At 50.6% G+C, this 17,064-nt stretch overlaps 1 protein-coding gene across 1 annotated transcript; it reads left to right on the top strand.

Annotated features, from left to right (window-relative positions):
* The first annotated feature begins 3,310 nt into the window (after window positions 1-3,310).
* LOC139417440 (uncharacterized methyltransferase YdaC) lies at window positions 3,311-16,559 on the top strand. The gene is made up of 4 exons (XM_071166724.1): window positions 3,311-3,741; window positions 13,728-13,985; window positions 14,500-14,680; window positions 15,077-16,559. The coding sequence occupies exons 2-4, from the start codon at window positions 13,728-13,730 to the stop codon at window positions 15,271-15,273; spliced, it is 636 nt and encodes a 211-aa protein (XP_071022825.1). The 5' UTR covers window positions 3,311-3,741; the 3' UTR covers window positions 15,274-16,559.
* The last annotated feature ends 505 nt before the right edge of the window (window positions 16,560-17,064 follow it).

The following is a 17,064-nucleotide window of genomic DNA, read 5'->3' as shown; positions in this document are numbered from 1 at the left end:
GGCCTCTATAACTATATCTATTGTTTTTATTTTTTGTTGTTGTTGTGTGATTTGGATTCATCCCCTCTACCACACGGAACCCCACTAATCCAACCAACGGAAACGCACGAGGTGGCTAATAACAGACCTCCATCCTATGCTAGCTTGCTACCGATGGCCCGGCTAGCTGTCTAAATCGCCGTGACCCCAACCAACCTCTCTACTCACTGGACCCTTTTGATCACTCTACTAAGCATGCCTCTCCTTAATGTCAATATGCCTTGCCCATTGCTGTTCTGGTTAGTGTTTATTGGCTTATTTCACTGTAGAGCCTCTAGTCCTGCTCACTATACCTTATCCAACCTATTAGTTCCACCACTCACACATGCGATGACATCTCCTGGTTTCAATGATGTTTCTAGAGACAATATCTCTCTCATCATCACTCAATACCTAGGTTTACCTCCACTGTATTCACATCCTACCATACCTTTGTCTGTACATTATACCCTGAAGCTATTTTATCGCCCTCAGAAACCTCCTTTTACTCTCTGTTCCAGACGTTCTAGACGACCAATTCTTATTGCTTTTAGCCATACCCTTATCCTACTCCTCCTCTGTTCCTCTTGCGATGTAGAGGTGAATCCAGGCCCTGCAGTGCCAAGCTCCACTCCTATTTCCAGGCGCTCTCTTTTGATGACTTCTGTAACCGTAATAGCCTTGGTTTTATTCATGTTAACATTAGAAGTCACCTCCCTAAGTTTGTTTTATTCACTGCTTTAGCACACTCTGCCAACTTGGATGTTCTAGCTGTGTCTGAATCCTGGCATATTAAGACCACCAAAAATTCTGAAATGTTCATCCCAAACTACAACATTTTTAGACAAGATAGAACTGCCAAAGGGGGCGAAGTTGCAATCTACTGCAAAGATAGCCTGCAGAGTTCTGTCCTACTATCCAGGTCTGTACCCAAACAATTTGAACTTCTACTTTTAAAAATCCACCTCTCTAAAAAAAAAGTCTCTCACCATTGCCGCCTGCTATAGACCACCCACTGCCCCCAGTTGTGCTCTGGAAACCATATGTGAACTGATTGCCCCCCATCTATCTTCAGAGCTCGTGCTGCTAGGCGACCTAAACTGGAACATGCTTAACACCCCAGCCATCCTACAATCTAAACTTGATGCCCTCAATCTCACACAAATTATCAATGAACCTACCAGTTACCTCCCCAAAGCCTTAAACACGGGCACCCTCATAGATATCATCCTAACCAACTTGCCCTCTAAATACACCCCTGCTGTCTTCAACCAAGATCTCAGCGATCACTGCCTCATTGCCTGCATCCGTAATGGGTCAGCGGTCAAACGACCTCCACTCATCACTGTCAAACGCTCCTTGAAACACTTCAGCGAGCAGGCCTTTCTATCGACCTGGCCGGAGTATCCTGGAAGGATATTGATCTCATCCCGTCAGTAGAGGATGCCTGGTTATTTTTTTTAAATGCCTTCCTAACCATCTTAAATAAGCATGCCCCATTCAAGAAATTTAGAACCAGGAACAGATATAGCCCTTGATTCTCTCCAGACCTGACTGCCCTTAACCAACACAAAAACATCCTATGGCGTTCTGCATTAGCATCGAACAGCCCCCGTGATATGCAGCTGTTCAGGGAAGCTAGAACCCCTACCCCGGTCAACAGCACTGCACCCCCCACAGCAACTCGCCCAAGCCTTCCCCATTTCTCCTTCTCCTAAATCCAGTCAGCTGATGTTCTGAAAGAGCTGCAAAATCTGGACCACTACAAATCAGCCGGGCTAGACAATCTGGACCCTTTCTTTCTAAAATTATCTGCCGAGATTGTTGCCACCCCTATTCAACCTCTCTTTAGTGTCGTCTGAGATTTTTTGTATATTCATTTTTTGCCTTACCACCTCACGCCATTTGCACACACTGTACATAGACTTTCTTTTTGTGTTTCTATTGTCTTATTGACTGTTTTGTTTCATTCCATGTGGAACTCTGTTGTTGTTGTATGTGTCGCACTGCTTTGCTTTATCTTGGCCGGGTCGCAGTTGTAAATGAGAACTTATTCTCGTCTGGCCTACCTGGTTAAATAAAGGTGGAATAAATATAAAATAAATAAATATAAAAACTCTCCTTCTGAACGTTCTATTCCCTGCCCATTGTTCTACGTCACAATTCCTGCCTTTCTATTGTTGTCAACGAGACGTTGTTTATAGTTGAAATGTAAACAACACATGACTGAGGTGTTGTTTCCTATTTGGGGGGAAATAGAAGTGTCTTGTCTATTTCTCAATATGTGTATATTGATTTTAAATTTGGACACCATTTTAATCATGAGAATCTCCTCTTTCTAATTATGTACGGCTGCGCAGTGTATTCCGTTGTCGTCAAACGCTAGAAATAGTCAGAAGTTACCTTTTCTTTTTTTTCTACTTACTCGTTGTGCAGACGGGATGTTTACTTTCTACACAAGTTATTTTTTTAGTTTTGTCCTAAGAACAGATTGTAGTGGTAAAATAAAAAGGGATACATTTTTTGTTGCCATTTTAGGCTAAATTGTAACACCGTGTCCCCACACCAAAGGCGATCACGACACGCAGGTTGAAATATCAAAACAAACTCTGAACCAATTCTATTCATTTGGGGACATGTCGAAAAGCATTAAACATTTATGGCAATTTAGCTTGCCGTTGCTAGCTAATTTGTCCTATTTAGTTAGCTTGTTGATGCTAGCTAATTTGACCTGGGATATAAATGTTGCGTTGTAATTTTACCTGAAATGCACAAGGTCCTCTACTCCCACAATTAATCCACACATAAAACGGTCAACCGAATCGTTTCGAGTCATCTCTCCTCCTTCCAGGCTTTTTCTTTGGACTTTATATGGCGATTGGCCACTATTTCATAATAAGGTGTTGTGACAAGAGACGAAAAGAATCTGCCCACTCCATCAAGCAATGGGGACAACAACACAGGGCATCCATGGGACCTCATGGAACCATGGACCGCACCTGCAGAAACTGGACAACAGGGGGAAGCAGAGGAGATACCTATCATAGACTTCTCCCAGCTGACGCTTGACATACCCCCTACGCCACCTCCAGTGGTAGAAACAACCAGCTGGTATGATTGAGTAGAATCAGCCAACAGTAACACGGAAGCAGCAATATGAGAGTCAGTAGTGCATGACCTTAAATGGTAATAATAGGAAGCTTCCGTTTAACACACAGGCCTAAGGTTACGTAGGTCTACAGCACCAGTGGGAACTTCCCCTGTAAAAAGGTATATAAAGAGAACAGAGATCATAAGACAGTATGATCCTCGTTAACATATGAGACAGACTTCACATGGAAAATCATCATAGGTCAATTTACTTTTGCACTATACGCTTTTTGTTAGAGTAGAACAATATTTTGAGAACTGGATAATTTTGGTTAAGTACTTATTGGGTCACTATCTGAAGAAACTGGTTGAATTTTGTGAACCCGACTGAGTCTCCGAAAAACAGGGGTCTAACCACCTCTTGATCACACAGGCAAAGCGGGCGTTCGCATTTTAGACACCAGGAACCAGAGGTGATTAGCAATTCAAGGAAAAACAGCCAAGTACCAGTTACAATATATTGAGTCCATACACAGAGTTGGAAGTGTATAGAGATATTGGAATTCAGAATCTAGTGTTAGTGCTGTGAGAATACCAATTACAGGAAAGTGACCAGGGGGCGGAGCATTTAAGGTAATTTAACTCTTTTTACTATTTAGTCAATATTGTTAGAAGTGTTAACGCATTTAAAGTTTTGCAATATTATCTGGCATAGCTTAAAGCATTAAGGATTGATTGAGCATTATTGTTGTATTGAGAAACTGTATAACCATTGAATTGTAATGATGTGTATAAGACAAAAAACAGAGTGACTTAATAAAAGCTTGAAACTTTGACAACTAGGCCAGATTAACGATCTGGAGAGCAAACACCTTTGACACTCTCACTGAACAGAAAGTGACCCTGGTTATAGGTTAAAGTGATTGCACTAAAGAATATTTCATTGTGTGGACAATAATATATTTTTAAGAGAGTCAAAACATATACCAATACTAGTTTCCGGGTGACTACTAGCTGACGAGCATAATAACTACTAGGAGTTGTTATTAGGTATTGATATATACATAGGTAAAGATAACTTGAAGGTAAGGAAATATAGGAGGAATCCATAACGCTTAAGAATATTTAAATAGGTGTATATCTATCCAAGGCCTCATACTAGACCGGAAAATAAGGGAGTGACAACGTGAACGAAGGAACAAACCCAACTCACCCGAAGGGCCATTACCAATAAATAGCAGCAAGGCTAGGCCCTTGTTACACCGAAGTAACTAAAGTCCTGCAGTACTCAGTCACGGGGTAGAGGCTTTTGCTGCAGGTATTGGGCTAAAGTCAGCACCGCGACAGTGTATTACCACAACCGACCTCAGTTTACCTTTCAATCACCCACGTGGGTATAACCAATGAGATGCAGACCTGCCAACATGCAGGACTACGCAATTCTACGTCCGTGTCCGCAGGTACGAGATCCCAGTTAAAAACCTAAATTAAGGGAGCCTGATATGTGTCCGCAGGTACGAGATCCCAGTTAAAAACCTAAATTAAGGGAGCCTGATTTGTTTTAATAAAAAAAAACTCCAAGAATAAAGGCCCTTTGTGTGTTCTTTCTAATTACATCTTGTTTGTGACTTTCACCATCTGAGTAAATGGAATCCAAGTATTCCAACCTTTAATAGACTTGATTTGGTACAATCTGATCGCAATGATAGAACTCACAAACAGCGCGAGCGTGGGGGGGGAGAACCCCAATTTGCCACGCGCATCTAGTTCTCTAAAATATTGGGACAGGGTTGGCAGGTCTGGAGATGGCGCGTGGGTATCTGCTCCTATTAACCAATGAGGGGGGTGGGGGGGGGGTGGGGGGGTGGGGGGGGGGATGAGGCAGGACTTGCACCGCGTTCAACATCACAAATAGAACTGACTTCTATTTTAGCGCCTGGCTACTCAGACGCTCGCGAGCAGTGTGGGTCCAATGATTGAATAACATGTCTGTGTACATTTTATATTGCAATGCTGACGTACTCCACGCGAGCGGTGTGGGTCCAATGCAATGCTGACGTACTCCACGCGAGCGGTGTGGGTCCAATGCAATGCTGACGTACTCCACGCGAGCGGTGTGGGTCCAATGCAATGCTGACGTACTCCACGCGAGCGGTGTGGGTCCAATGCAATGCTGACGTACTCCACGCGAGCGGTGTGGGTCCAATGCAATGCTGACGTACTTCACGCGAGCGGTGTGGGTCCAATGCAATGCTGACGTACTCCACGCGAGCGGTGTGGGTCCAATGCAATGCTGACGTACTCCACGCGAGCGGTGTGGGTCCAAATGCAATGCTGACGTACTCCACGCGAGCGGTGTGGGTCCAATGCAATGCTGACGTACTCCACGCGAGCGGTGTGGGTCCAATGCAATGCTGACGTACTCCACGCGAGCGGTGTGGGTCCAAATGCAATGCTGACGTACTCCACGCGAGCGGTGTGGGTCCAATGCAATGCTGACGTACTCCACGCGAGCGGTGTGGGTCCAAATGCAATGCTGACGTACTCCACGCGAGCGGTGTGGGTCCAAATGCAATGCTGACGTACTCCACGCGAGCGGTGTGGGTCCAATGCAATGCTGACGTACTCCACGCGAGCGGTGTGGGTCCAATGCAATGCTGACGTACTCCACGCGAGCGGTGTGGGTCCAATGCAATGCTGACGTACTTCACGCGAGCGGTGTGGGTCCAATGCAATGCTGACGTACTCCACGCGAGCGGTGTGGGTCCAATGCAATGCTGACGTACTCCACGCGAGCGGTGTGGGTCCAAATGCAATGCTGACGTACTCCACGCGAGCGGTGTGGGTCCAAATGCAATGCTGACGTACTCCACGCGAGCGGTGTGGGTCCAATGCAATGCTGACGTACTCCACGCGAGCGGTGTGGGTCCAATGCAATGCTGACGTACTCCACGCGAGCGGTGTGGGTCCAAATGCAATGCTGACGTACTCCACGCGAGCGGTGTGGGTCCAAATGCAATGCTGACGTACTCCACGCGAGCGGTGTGGGTCCAATGCAATGCTGACGTACTCCACGCGAGCGGTGTGGGTCCAATGCAATGCTGACGTACTCCACGCGAGCGGTGTGGGTCCAATGCAATGCTGACGTACTCCACGCGAGCGGTGTGGGTCCAATGCAATGCTGACGTACTCCACGCGAGCGGTGTGGGTCCAATGCAATGCTGACGTACTCCACGCGAGCGGTGTGGGTCCAATGCAATGCTGACGTACTCCACGCGAGCGGTGTGGGTCCAATGCAATGCTGACGTACTCCACGCGAGCGGTGTGGGTCCAATGCAATGCTGACGTACTCCACGCGAGCGGTGTGGGTCCAATGCAATGCTGACGTACTTCACGCGAGCGGTGTGGGTCCAATGCAATGCTGACGTACTCCACGCGAGCGGTGTGGGTCCAATGCAATGCTGACGTACTCCACGCGAGCGGTGTGGGTCCAAATGCAATGCTGACGTACTCCACGCGAGCGGTGTGGGTCCAATGCAATGCTGACGTACTCCACGCGAGCGGTGTGGGTCCAATGCAATGCTGACGTACTCCACGCGAGCGGTGTGGGTCCAAATGCAATGCTGACGTACTCCACGCGAGCGGTGTGGGTCCAAATGCAATGCTGACGTACTCCACGCGAGCGGTGTGGGTCCAATGCAATGCTGACGTACTCCACGCGAGCGGTGTGGGTCCAATGCAATGCTGACGTACTCCACGCGAGCGGTGTGGGTCCAATGCAATGCTGACGTACTCCACGCGAGCGGTGTGGGTCCAATGCAATGCTGACGTACTCCACGCGAGCGGTGTGGGTCCAATGCAATGCTGACGTACTCCACGCGAGCGGTGTGGGTCCAATGCAATGCTGACGTACTCCACGCGAGCGGTGTGGGTCCAATGCAATGCTGACGTACTCCACGCGAGCGGTGTGGGTCCAATGCAATGCTGACGTACTCCACGCGAGCGGTGTGGGTCCAATGCAATGCTGACGTACTCCACGCGAGCGGTGTGGGTCCAATGCAATGCTGACGTACTCCACGCGAGCGGTGTGGGTCCAATGCAATGCTGACGTACTCCACGCGAGCGGTGTGGGTCCAATGCAATGCTGACGTACTCCACGCGAGCGGTGTGGGTCCAATGCAATGCTGACGTACTCCACGCGAGCGGTGTGGGTCCAATGCAATGCTGACGTACTCCACGCGAGCGGTGTGGGTCCAATGCAATGCTGACGTACTCCACGCGAGCGGTGTGGGTCCAATGCAATGCTGACGTACTCCACGCGAGCGGTGTGGGTCCAATGCAATGCTGACGTACTCCACGCGAGCGGTGTGGGTCCAATGCAATGCTGACGTACTCCACGCGAGCGGTGTGGGTCCAATGCAATGCTGACGTACTCCACGCGAGCGGTGTGGGTCCAATGCAATGCTGACGTACTCCACGCGAGCGGTGTGTGGTCCAATGCAATGCTGACGTACTCCACGCGAGCGGTGTGGGTCCAATGCAATGCTGACGTACTCCACGCGAGCGGTGTGGGTCCAATGCAATGCTGACGTACTCCACGCGAGCGGTGTGGGTCCAATGCAATGCTGACGTACTCCACGCGAGCGGTGTGGGTCCAATGCAATGCTGACGTACTCCACGCGAGCGGTGTGGGTCCAATGCAATGCTGACGTACTCCACGCGAGCGGTGTGGGTCCAATGCAATGCTGACGTACTCCACGCGAGCGGTGTGGGTCCAATGCAATGCTGACGTACTCCACGCGAGCGGTGTGGGTCCAATGCAATGCTGACGTACTCCACGCGAGCGGTGTGGGTCCAATGCAATGCTGACGTACTCCACGCGAGCGGTGTGGGTCCAATGCAATGCTGACGTACTCCACGCGAGCGGTGTGGGTCCAATGCAATGCTGACGTACTCCACGCGAGCGGTGTGGGTCCAATGCAATGCTGACGTACTCCACGCGAGCGGTGTGGGTCCAATGCAATGCTGACGTACTCCACGCGAGCGGTGTGGGTCCAATGCAATGCTGACGTACTCCACGCGAGCGGTGTGGGTCCAATGCAATGCTGACGTACTCCACGCGAGCGGTGTGGGTCCAATGCAATGCTGACGTACTCCACGCGAGCGGTGTGGGTCCAATGCAATGCTGACGTACTCCACGCGAGCGGTGTGGGTCCAATGCAATGCTGACGTACTCCACGCGAGCGGTGTGGGTCCAATGCAATGCTGACGTACTCCACGCGAGCGGTGTGGGTCCAATGCAATGCTGACGTACTCCACGCGAGCGGTGTGGGTCCAATGCAATGCTGACGTACTCCACGCGAGCGGTGTGGGTCCAATGCAATGCTGACGTACTCCGCGCGAGCGGTGTGGGTCCAATGCAATGCTGACGTACTCCGCGCGAGGGGTGTGGGTCCAATGCAATGCTGACGTACTCCACGCGAGGGGTGTGGGTCCAATGCAATGCTGACGTACTCCGCGCGAGCGGTGTGGGTCCAATGCAATGCTGACGTACTCCACGCGAGCGGTGTGGGTCCAATGCAATGCTGACGTACTCCGCGCGAGGGGTGTGGGTCCAATGCAATGCTGACGTACTCCACGCGAGCGGTGTGGGTCCAATGCAATGCTGACGTACTCCACGCGAGCGGTGTGGGTCCAATGCAATGCTGACGTACTCCACGCGAGCGGTGTGGGTCCAATGCAATGCTGACGTACTCCACGCGAGCGGTGTGGGTCCAATGCAATGCTGACGTACTCCACGCGAGCGGTGTGGGTCCAATGCAATGCTGACGTACTCCGCGCGAGCGGTGTGGGTCCAATGCAATGCTGACGTACTCCGCGCGAGCGGTGTGGGTCCAATGCAATGCTGACGTACTCCACGCGAGCGGTGTGGGTCCAATGCAATGCTGACGTACTCCGCGCGAGCGGTGTGGGTCCAATGCAATGCTGACGTACTCCGCGCGAGGGGTGTGGGTCCAATGCAATGCTGACGTACTCCACGCGAGGGGTGTGGGTCCAATGCAATGCTGACGTACTCCGCGCGAGCGGTGTGGGTCCAATGCAATGCTGACGTACTCCACGCGAGCGGTGTGGGTCCAATGCAATGCTGACGTACTCCGCGCGAGGGGTGTGGGTCCAATGCAATGCTGACGTACTCCACGCGAGCGGTGTGGGTCCAATGCAATGCTGACGTACTCCACGCGAGCGGTGTGGGTCCAATGCAATGCTGACGTACTCCACGCGAGCGGTGTGGGTCCAATGCAATGCTGACGTACTCCACGCGAGCGGTGTGGGTCCAATGCAATGCTGACGTACTCCACGCGAGCGGTGTGGGTCCAATGCAATGCTGACGTACTCCGCGCGAGCGGTGTGGGTCCAATGCAATGCTGACGTACTCCGCGCGAGCGGTGTGGGTCCAATGCAATGCTGACGTACTCCACGCGAGCGGTGTGGGTCCAATGCAATGCTGACGTACTCCACGCGAGCGGTGTGGGTCCTATGCAATGCTTTCGTACTCCACGCGAGCGGTGTGGGTCCAATGCAATGCTGACGTACTCCACGCGAGCGGTGTGGGTCCAATGCAATGCTGACGTACTCCACGCGAGCGGTGTGGGTCCAAATGCAATGCTGACGTACTCCACGCGAGCGGTGTGGGTCCAATGCAATGCTGACGTACTCCACGCGAGCGGTGTGGGTCCAATGCAATGCTGACGTACTCCACGCGAGCGGTGTGGGTCCAATGCAATGCTGACGTACTCCACGCGAGCGGTGTGGGTCCAATGCAATGCTGACGTACTCCACGCGAGCGGTGTGGGTCCAATGCAATGCTGACGTACTCCACGCGAGCGGTGTGGGTCCAATGCAATGCTGACGTACTCCACGCATCACTCCAATCAAAACGTTTGATTCCATTCATTTGTGCTCGCGGTCGGGTTCCAGCTTAGCCAACGCTCTTTTGCCATTTTTTCAACCTTGGGTGAATTTGGACTCGTTCTATTGTCCAGCCTAACTAATGTTAGCTTTAGGTTCGTGCAAAAAATGGCTTGATCTTTTCAGATTTTTTGCTGAAATGAGTTTAAATCACCAGATAACAAACTTGTATAAAATCGCCTGGCTAACTACTTCCAATAATCCCAAGTACTGTGTGCAATGACTTTAGCTAGTCGAAGATAACTGACATTAGCTAGCCAAGTTAGTCAAACAATTCTAAATTAGTACTGACGTTAGCTAGCTGCTAAGTTAACCTTGCCAGTGTCGCCTGTCCACGTCACTCAGCCAGTTTATTCTTGTAGCTGAAAACTTCGGCGAGAATTTTAAAACTTGAATGCCGAAGTTGAGACTGAGGAGTGTTAAGAATCATTCCATTTTCATCGGACTAGAAAAGTAATGAATATGCTTTAGCTGTCAACCTGATTGGCTCCAGTCCTCGTCGGTTTTGTCCCAACTAATACACCTGACTCCAATAATCACCTAATCCTTATGTTTAATCAGCTGTGTTTGCCAGAGATGGAGGGAAAGAGTGACACCAATCAGACACCTGGGGACGGGAGTTTTACCCATCCCTCTAACATACTGCATGACATCAGTGCTCGGCAAACGGGAATCGGGAGCGAAGGACACCTCACTGTGCCCCATGATGAGGGAATAACTTCTATTTCCACTCGCGCCTCGCTTGACCAGCAAGATTTGAGCAGGTGTAAAACCCATGGCTTGATACGGTTTAGTATCAGTTGACGTGAAACGTATGTAAAGCTCTGTAGTGTGCCAAAAGTCAGTCATGGTAAACAGGCGTCTCCATAATGACCATCTAAGTAGCCCTACCTACAACTGGTAAACTCTTCCTCCTTGACTCTGCTGCAGTTCTCTCTAAACCAGTTCTCTAAACCAGTTCTCTAAACCAGTTCTCTCAAAACACACGGTCCTCCACTTACCCCTCCTCACCACCCACAGGCTGCCTGATAGCCAGCAGCAGCAGCTCAAGTGAAATACAGTGCCTTGCGAAAGTATTCGGCCCCCTTGAACTTTGCGACCTTTTGCCACATTTCAGGCTTCAAACATAAAGATATAAAACTGTATTTTTTTTGTGAAGAATCAACAACAAGTGGGACACAATCATGAAGTGGAACAACATTTATTGGATATTTCAAACTTTTTTAACAAATCAAAAACTGAAAAATTGGGCGTGCAAAATTATTCAGCCCCCTTAAGTTAATACTTTGTAGCGCCACCTTTTGCTGCGATTACAGCTGTAAGTCGCTTGGGGTATGTCTCTATCAGTTTTGCACATCGAGAGACTGAAATTTTTTCCCATTCCTCCTTGCAAAACAGCTCGAGCTCAGTGAGGTTGGATGGAGAGCATTTGTGAACAGCAGTTTTCAGTTCTTTCCACAGATTCTCGATTGGATTCAGGTCTGGACTTTGACTTGGCCATTCTAACACCTGGATATGTTTATTTTTGAACCATTCCATTGTAGATTTTGCTTTATGTTTTGGATCATTGTCTTGTTGGAAGACAAATCTCCGTCCCAGTCTCAGGTCTTTTGCAGACTCCATCAGGTTTTCTTCCAGAATGGTCCTGTATTTGGCTCCATCCATCTTCCCATCAATTTTAACCATCTTCCCTGTCCCTGCTGAAGAAAAGCAGGCCCAAACCACGATGCTGCCACCACCATGTTTGACAGTGGGGATGGTGTGTTCAGCTGTGTTGCTTTTACGCCAAACATAACGTTTTGCATTGTTGCCAAAAAGTTCAATTTTGGTTTCATCTGACCAGAGCACCTTCTTCCACATGTTTGGTGTGTCTCCCAGGTGGCTTGTGGCAAACTTTAAACAACACTTTTTATGGATATCTAAGAAATGGCTTTCTTCTTGCCACTCTTCCATAAAGGCCAGATTTGTGCAATATACGACTGATTGTTGTCCTATGGACAGAGTCTCCCACCTCAGCTGTAGATCTCTGCAGTTCATCCAGAGTGATCATGGATGAAAAAAACTTTAAAAAGTTTGAAATATCCAATAAATGTCGTTCCACTTCATGATTGTGTCCCACTTGTTGTTGATTCTTCACAAAAAAATACAGTTTTCTATCTTTATGTTTGAAGCCTGAAATGTGGCAAAAGGTCGCAAAGTTCAAGGGGGCCGAATACTTTCGCAAGGCACTGTCTATATTTTTAAATGCTATGGTGGCCGCAGTGCAATTTCAACCTGTGACTAATGCATTTTCACCTGCAAAATTGTTTTTCAAAGTAGCTTAATTTAGCGGGAAAATTGTGGACATGGCAACCCTGACTCACTGGTAATTTCCCACTTCAAAACAACTAGGATCTGAGGGGGAAACTATATGAAAGATCCACCAAATCCGCCCTCTTTCCAGAGCTCTGACTTCCTGACCTGAAGATCACTGACGTCATGATTTGACCTCGTATTTTCCCGAGTTCCCTCCCTGCCCTGCCCTCCCAGGCCTGCCCTCCCTGCCCTGCCCTCCCAGGCCTGCCCTCCCAGGCCTGCCCTCCCAGCCCTGCCCTCCCAGGCCTGCCCTCCCTGCCCTGCCCTCCCAGGCCTGCCCTCCCAGCCCTGCCCTCCCAGCCCTGCCCTCCCAGCCCTGCCCTCCCAGGCCTGCCCTCCCTGCCCTGCCCTCCCTGCGCTGCCCTCCCAGGCCTGCCCTCCCAGGCCTGCCCTCCCTGCCCTGCCCTCCCAGGCATGCCCTTCCTGCCCTGCCCTCCCAGCCCTGCCCTCCCAGGCCTGCCCTCCCTGCCCTGCCCTCCCAGGCCTGCCCTCCCAGCCCTGCCCTCCCAGGCCTGCCATCCTAATGTATTTATTTAAATTGTCTGATTTCCTCATCTTTGTGTAACTGAGTGAAATTCCCTGTCCCTCTCTCTTCTCTCCCACTCTCTCTCCTCTCCCACTCTCTCTCCTCTCCCTCTCCCCCCTCTCCCCCTCTCTCTCGTCTCTTTCTCCCTCCCTCTCTCTCTCCTCTCCTCTCCCTCTCTCCTCTCCCTCTCTCTCTCCTCTCCCTCTCTCTCTCCTCTCCCACTCTCCTCTCCCACTCTCCTCTCCTCCTCTCCCTCTCCCTCTCTCTCTCCTCTCCCTCTCTCCTCTCCCACTCTCTCTCCTCACTCACTCTCTCTCCTCTCCGTCTCTCTCCCACTCTCTCTCCTCTCCCACTCTCTCTTTCCTATCCCACTCTCTCTCCTCTCCCACTCTCTCTTTCCTATCCCACTCTCTCTCCTCTCCCACTCTCTCTTTCCTATCCCACTCTCTCTCCCACTCTCTCTCCTCTCCCACTCTCTCTTTCCTATCCCACTCTCTCTCCCACTCTCTCTTTCCTCTCCCACTCTCTCTCCTCTCCCACTCTCTTTCCTATCCCACTCTCTCTCCTCTCCCACTCTCTCTCCTCTCCCACTCTCTCTCTCCTCTCCCACTCTCTCTCCTCTCCCTCTCCTCTCCCACTCTCTCTCCTCTCCCACTCTCTCTTTCCTATCCCACTCTCTCTCCCACTCTCTCTTTCCTATCCCACTCTCTCTCTCCTCGCCCACTCTCTCTTTCCTCTCCCACTCTCTCTCCCACTCTCTCTCCTCTAGATGATCTTATTAGAGAAGCTGGGGCAGCAGTTGGGTCATCCCACCCGGTCAGTGTATGGTTGGCTGATCACTAAGTTCCTGAAGTATCACAACAAGATGTTAGAGGAGAGTGCGGTGTCTCTGTCTGGGATCCAGCCTGGAGATACAGTGTTAGAGCTGGGCCACGGGCCAGGTCTGGGCCTGAAGGCTGCAGCCACACTGCTGACAGAACCTACTGGGAGACTCATAGGAGTGGACTACTCACAATACATGCACAAGGTGAGAGAGAGAGTAAATTAGTGAGTAGAGGGGTGGCAATTTAGTGACTCAACTACAACACTGCTTTTCTCACATCCTCTCTCCCCTTCCTCTCCTCTCCTTTCTCCCCCCTCCTCCTCGCTCCCCCTCCTCTCCTCTCCCTTCTCCCCCCTCCTCTCTCCCTCTCCTTTCCCTTCTCCCCCCTCCTCCTCTCTCCCCTCCTCTCCTCTCCCTTCTCCCCCCTCCTCCTCTCCTCTCCCTTCTCCCCCCTCCTCCTCTCCTCTCCCTTCTCCCCTCTCCTCCTCTCTCCCTTCTCCCCCCTCCTCCTCTCTCTCTCCCCTCTCCCTTCTCCCCCTCCTCCTCTCTCCCTCCCCTCTCCCTTCTCCACACCTCTCCCCCTACCCTCTCTTCACATAATCTCTCCTTCTCCCCTCTCCTCCTCCCCACCTATCCCTTCTTCTCCCCTCCTCCCCTCTCTTCCCCTACCCTCCCCTCTCCCCTCTCCTCCCCTCCTCCCCTCTCCTCACCCATCTAGATGGCAGGTGATCTTCTGAAGGAGTTGGTGTCCAATGGGAAGGTGTCTCTGTATCAGTGTGATGTGGCAGCCATGCCTCTAGCAGACAATATGGTAGACAAGGTGTTCCACTGTAATTGTTACTACTACTGGCCAGACCTGAGGAAGGGAGCTGCAGAGATACACAGAGTCATGAAACCAGGTGAGGGGTGTGGGGAGGGTTGGTGTGGGAACTGTTGGTGTGGGAACTGTTGTTGTGGGGGGTTGGTGTGGGAACTGTTGTTGTGGGGGGTTGGTGTGGGAACTGTTGGTGTGGGAACTGTTGTTGTGGGGGGTTGGTGTGGGAACTGTTGTTGTGGGAACTGTTGTTGTGGGGGGTTGGTGTGTGAACTGTTGGTGTGGGGGGTTGGTGTGGGAACTGTTGGTGTGGGAACTGTTGTTGTGGGGGGTTGGTGTGGGAACTGTTGGTGTGGGGGGTTGGTGTGGGAACTGTTGGTGTGGGAACTGTTGGTGTGGGGGGTTGGTGTGGGAACTGTTGTTGTGGGGGGTTGGTGTGATGGTGACCACTCAATGTCTCTACTGTATCATTCTAATATAGGAGGCGTGATGGTGACCACTCTGAGACTGAGCAGAGTGGTCAGCTTTGCGTCCAGGAGGGAGTTCCCTGGACTGAACTGGCAACCCGAGGCCTACATGGCAGCTCTGAGAGCCTCTGGGTTTAACCAGGTCACAATGGAGGATCATCAACACAGACACATCACCTACCAGGCCATTTACGCTACTGCTGATAAGTGATGAACACACACACCATCATTTGTCATTCGGGAATCGAGGATCACTTGCTTTTTTAAATAAATAGCTGTGGATTGTTTCATATCACAAGCTCGTTGGCCTCTGCCTGTTAGGGCAGCGTGGCAATATGCCAAGCTGATTACTGAGTTGTGAAAAACATCTAAAATATGTGAAGATAATGTGTCTTGAGTATAATAAAAAATGTTGACACAGGAGATATAGGAGAGTCTCTCTCCAGAATGGCTCAGTAGGGCAGGGGTGTGTGGTGAAGATATAGGAGAGTCTCTCTCTCCAGAATGGCTCAGTGGGGCAGGGGTGTGTGGTGGAGATATAGGAGAGTCTCTCTCCAGAATGGCTCAGCAGGGCAGGGGTGTGTGGTGGAGATATAGGAGAGTCTCTCTCTCCAGAATGGCTCAGTGGGGCAGGGGTGTGTGGTGAAGATATAGGAGAGTCTCTCTCTCCAGAATTGCTCAGTGGGGCAGGGGTGTGTGGTGAAGATATAGGAGAGTCTCTCTCTCCAGAATGGCTCAGTGGGGCAGGGATGTGTGGTGAAGATATAGGAGAGTCTCTCTCTCCAGAATGGCTCAGTAGGGCAGGGGTGTGTGGTGAAGATATAGGAGAGTCTCTCTCTCCAGACTGGCTCAGCAGGGCAGGGGTGTGTGGTGAAGATATAGGCCAGTCTCTCTCTCCAGAATGGCTCAGTGGGGCAGGGGTGTGTGGTGAAGATATAGGAGAGTCTCTCTCTCCAGAATGGCTCAGCAGGGCGGGGTTGTGTGGTGAAGATATAGGAGAGTCTCTCTCTCCAGAATGGCTCAGTAGGGCAGGGGTGTGTGGTGAAGATATAGGCCAGTCTCTCTCTCCAGACTGGCTCAGCAGGGCAGGGGTGTGTGGTGAAGATATAGGCCAGTCTCTCTCTCCAGACTGGCTCAGTAGGGCAGGGGTGTGTGGTGAAGATATCGGAGTCTCTCTCTCCAGACTGGCTCAGCAGGGAAGGGGTGTGTGGTGAAGATATCGGAGTCTCTCTCTCCAGACTGGCTCAGCCGTTTGCATGAATTGTTTAACCTGAGAATTTTTGTTAATCAATTTCCCCATTACTTGTCACCAGTAGTAAATGTGCCTTTAATCCCTGTCATTTGGTTACATTTCTGTTTATGCATGTATTATTTAGGGATTTTACAGTTCTCGGAGTGGAAACATTGTTTGCAGAGATCACAACCTGCTACACTTGTGAGAAACATGTTTTGGTTCATTTCATAAAAATAAAGAGTTGCGCACTCCATATATTAACCTGACGTTTCAGCATCACTGTGTCTTCTTCAGGGTGACGTTTCAGCATCACTGTGTCTTCTTCAGGGTGACGTTTCAGCATCACTGTGTCTTCTTCAGGGTGACGTTTCAGCATCACTGTGTCTTCTTCAGGGTGACGTTTCAGCATCACTGTGTCTTCTTCAGGGTGACGTTTCAGCATCACTGTGTCTTCTTCAGGGTGACGTTTCAGCATCACTGTGTCTTCTTCAGGGTGACGTTTCAGCATCACTGTGTCTTCTTCAGGGTGACGTTTCAGCATCACTGTGTCTTCTTCAGGGTGACGTTTCAGCATCACTGTGTCTTCTTCAGGGTGACGTTTCAGCATCACTGTGTCTTCTTCAGGGTGACGTTTCAGCATCACTGTGTCTTCTTCAGGGTGACGTTTCAGCATCACTGTGTCTTCTTCAGGGTGAAGTTTCAGCATCACTGTGTCTTCTTCAGGGTGACGTTTCAGCATCACTGTGTCTTCAGGGTGATGTCATGACT

Source organism: Oncorhynchus clarkii, chromosome 9, assembly GCF_045791955.1.
Source record: "Oncorhynchus clarkii lewisi isolate Uvic-CL-2024 chromosome 9, UVic_Ocla_1.0, whole genome shotgun sequence".
NCBI lineage: Eukaryota > Metazoa > Chordata > Actinopteri > Salmoniformes > Salmonidae > Oncorhynchus > Oncorhynchus clarkii.
Note: the sequence above shows the minus strand (reverse complement) of the source record. Positions and strands in the feature narration are given on the sequence as shown.

Excerpts from the sequence above, each read along its gene's own strand:
- LOC139417440 (XM_071166724.1), top strand. The coding sequence starts at position 13,728 with ATGATCTTATTAGAGAAGCTGGGGCAGCAGTTGGGTCATCCCACCCGG. Across the intron at positions 13,986-14,499 it reads ACTCACAATACATGCACAAG|ATGGCAGGTGATCTTCTGAA; the intron begins GTGAGAGAGAGA and ends TCACCCATCTAG. Across the intron at positions 14,681-15,076 it reads ACACAGAGTCATGAAACCAG|GAGGCGTGATGGTGACCACT; the intron begins GTGAGGGGTGTG and ends ATTCTAATATAG.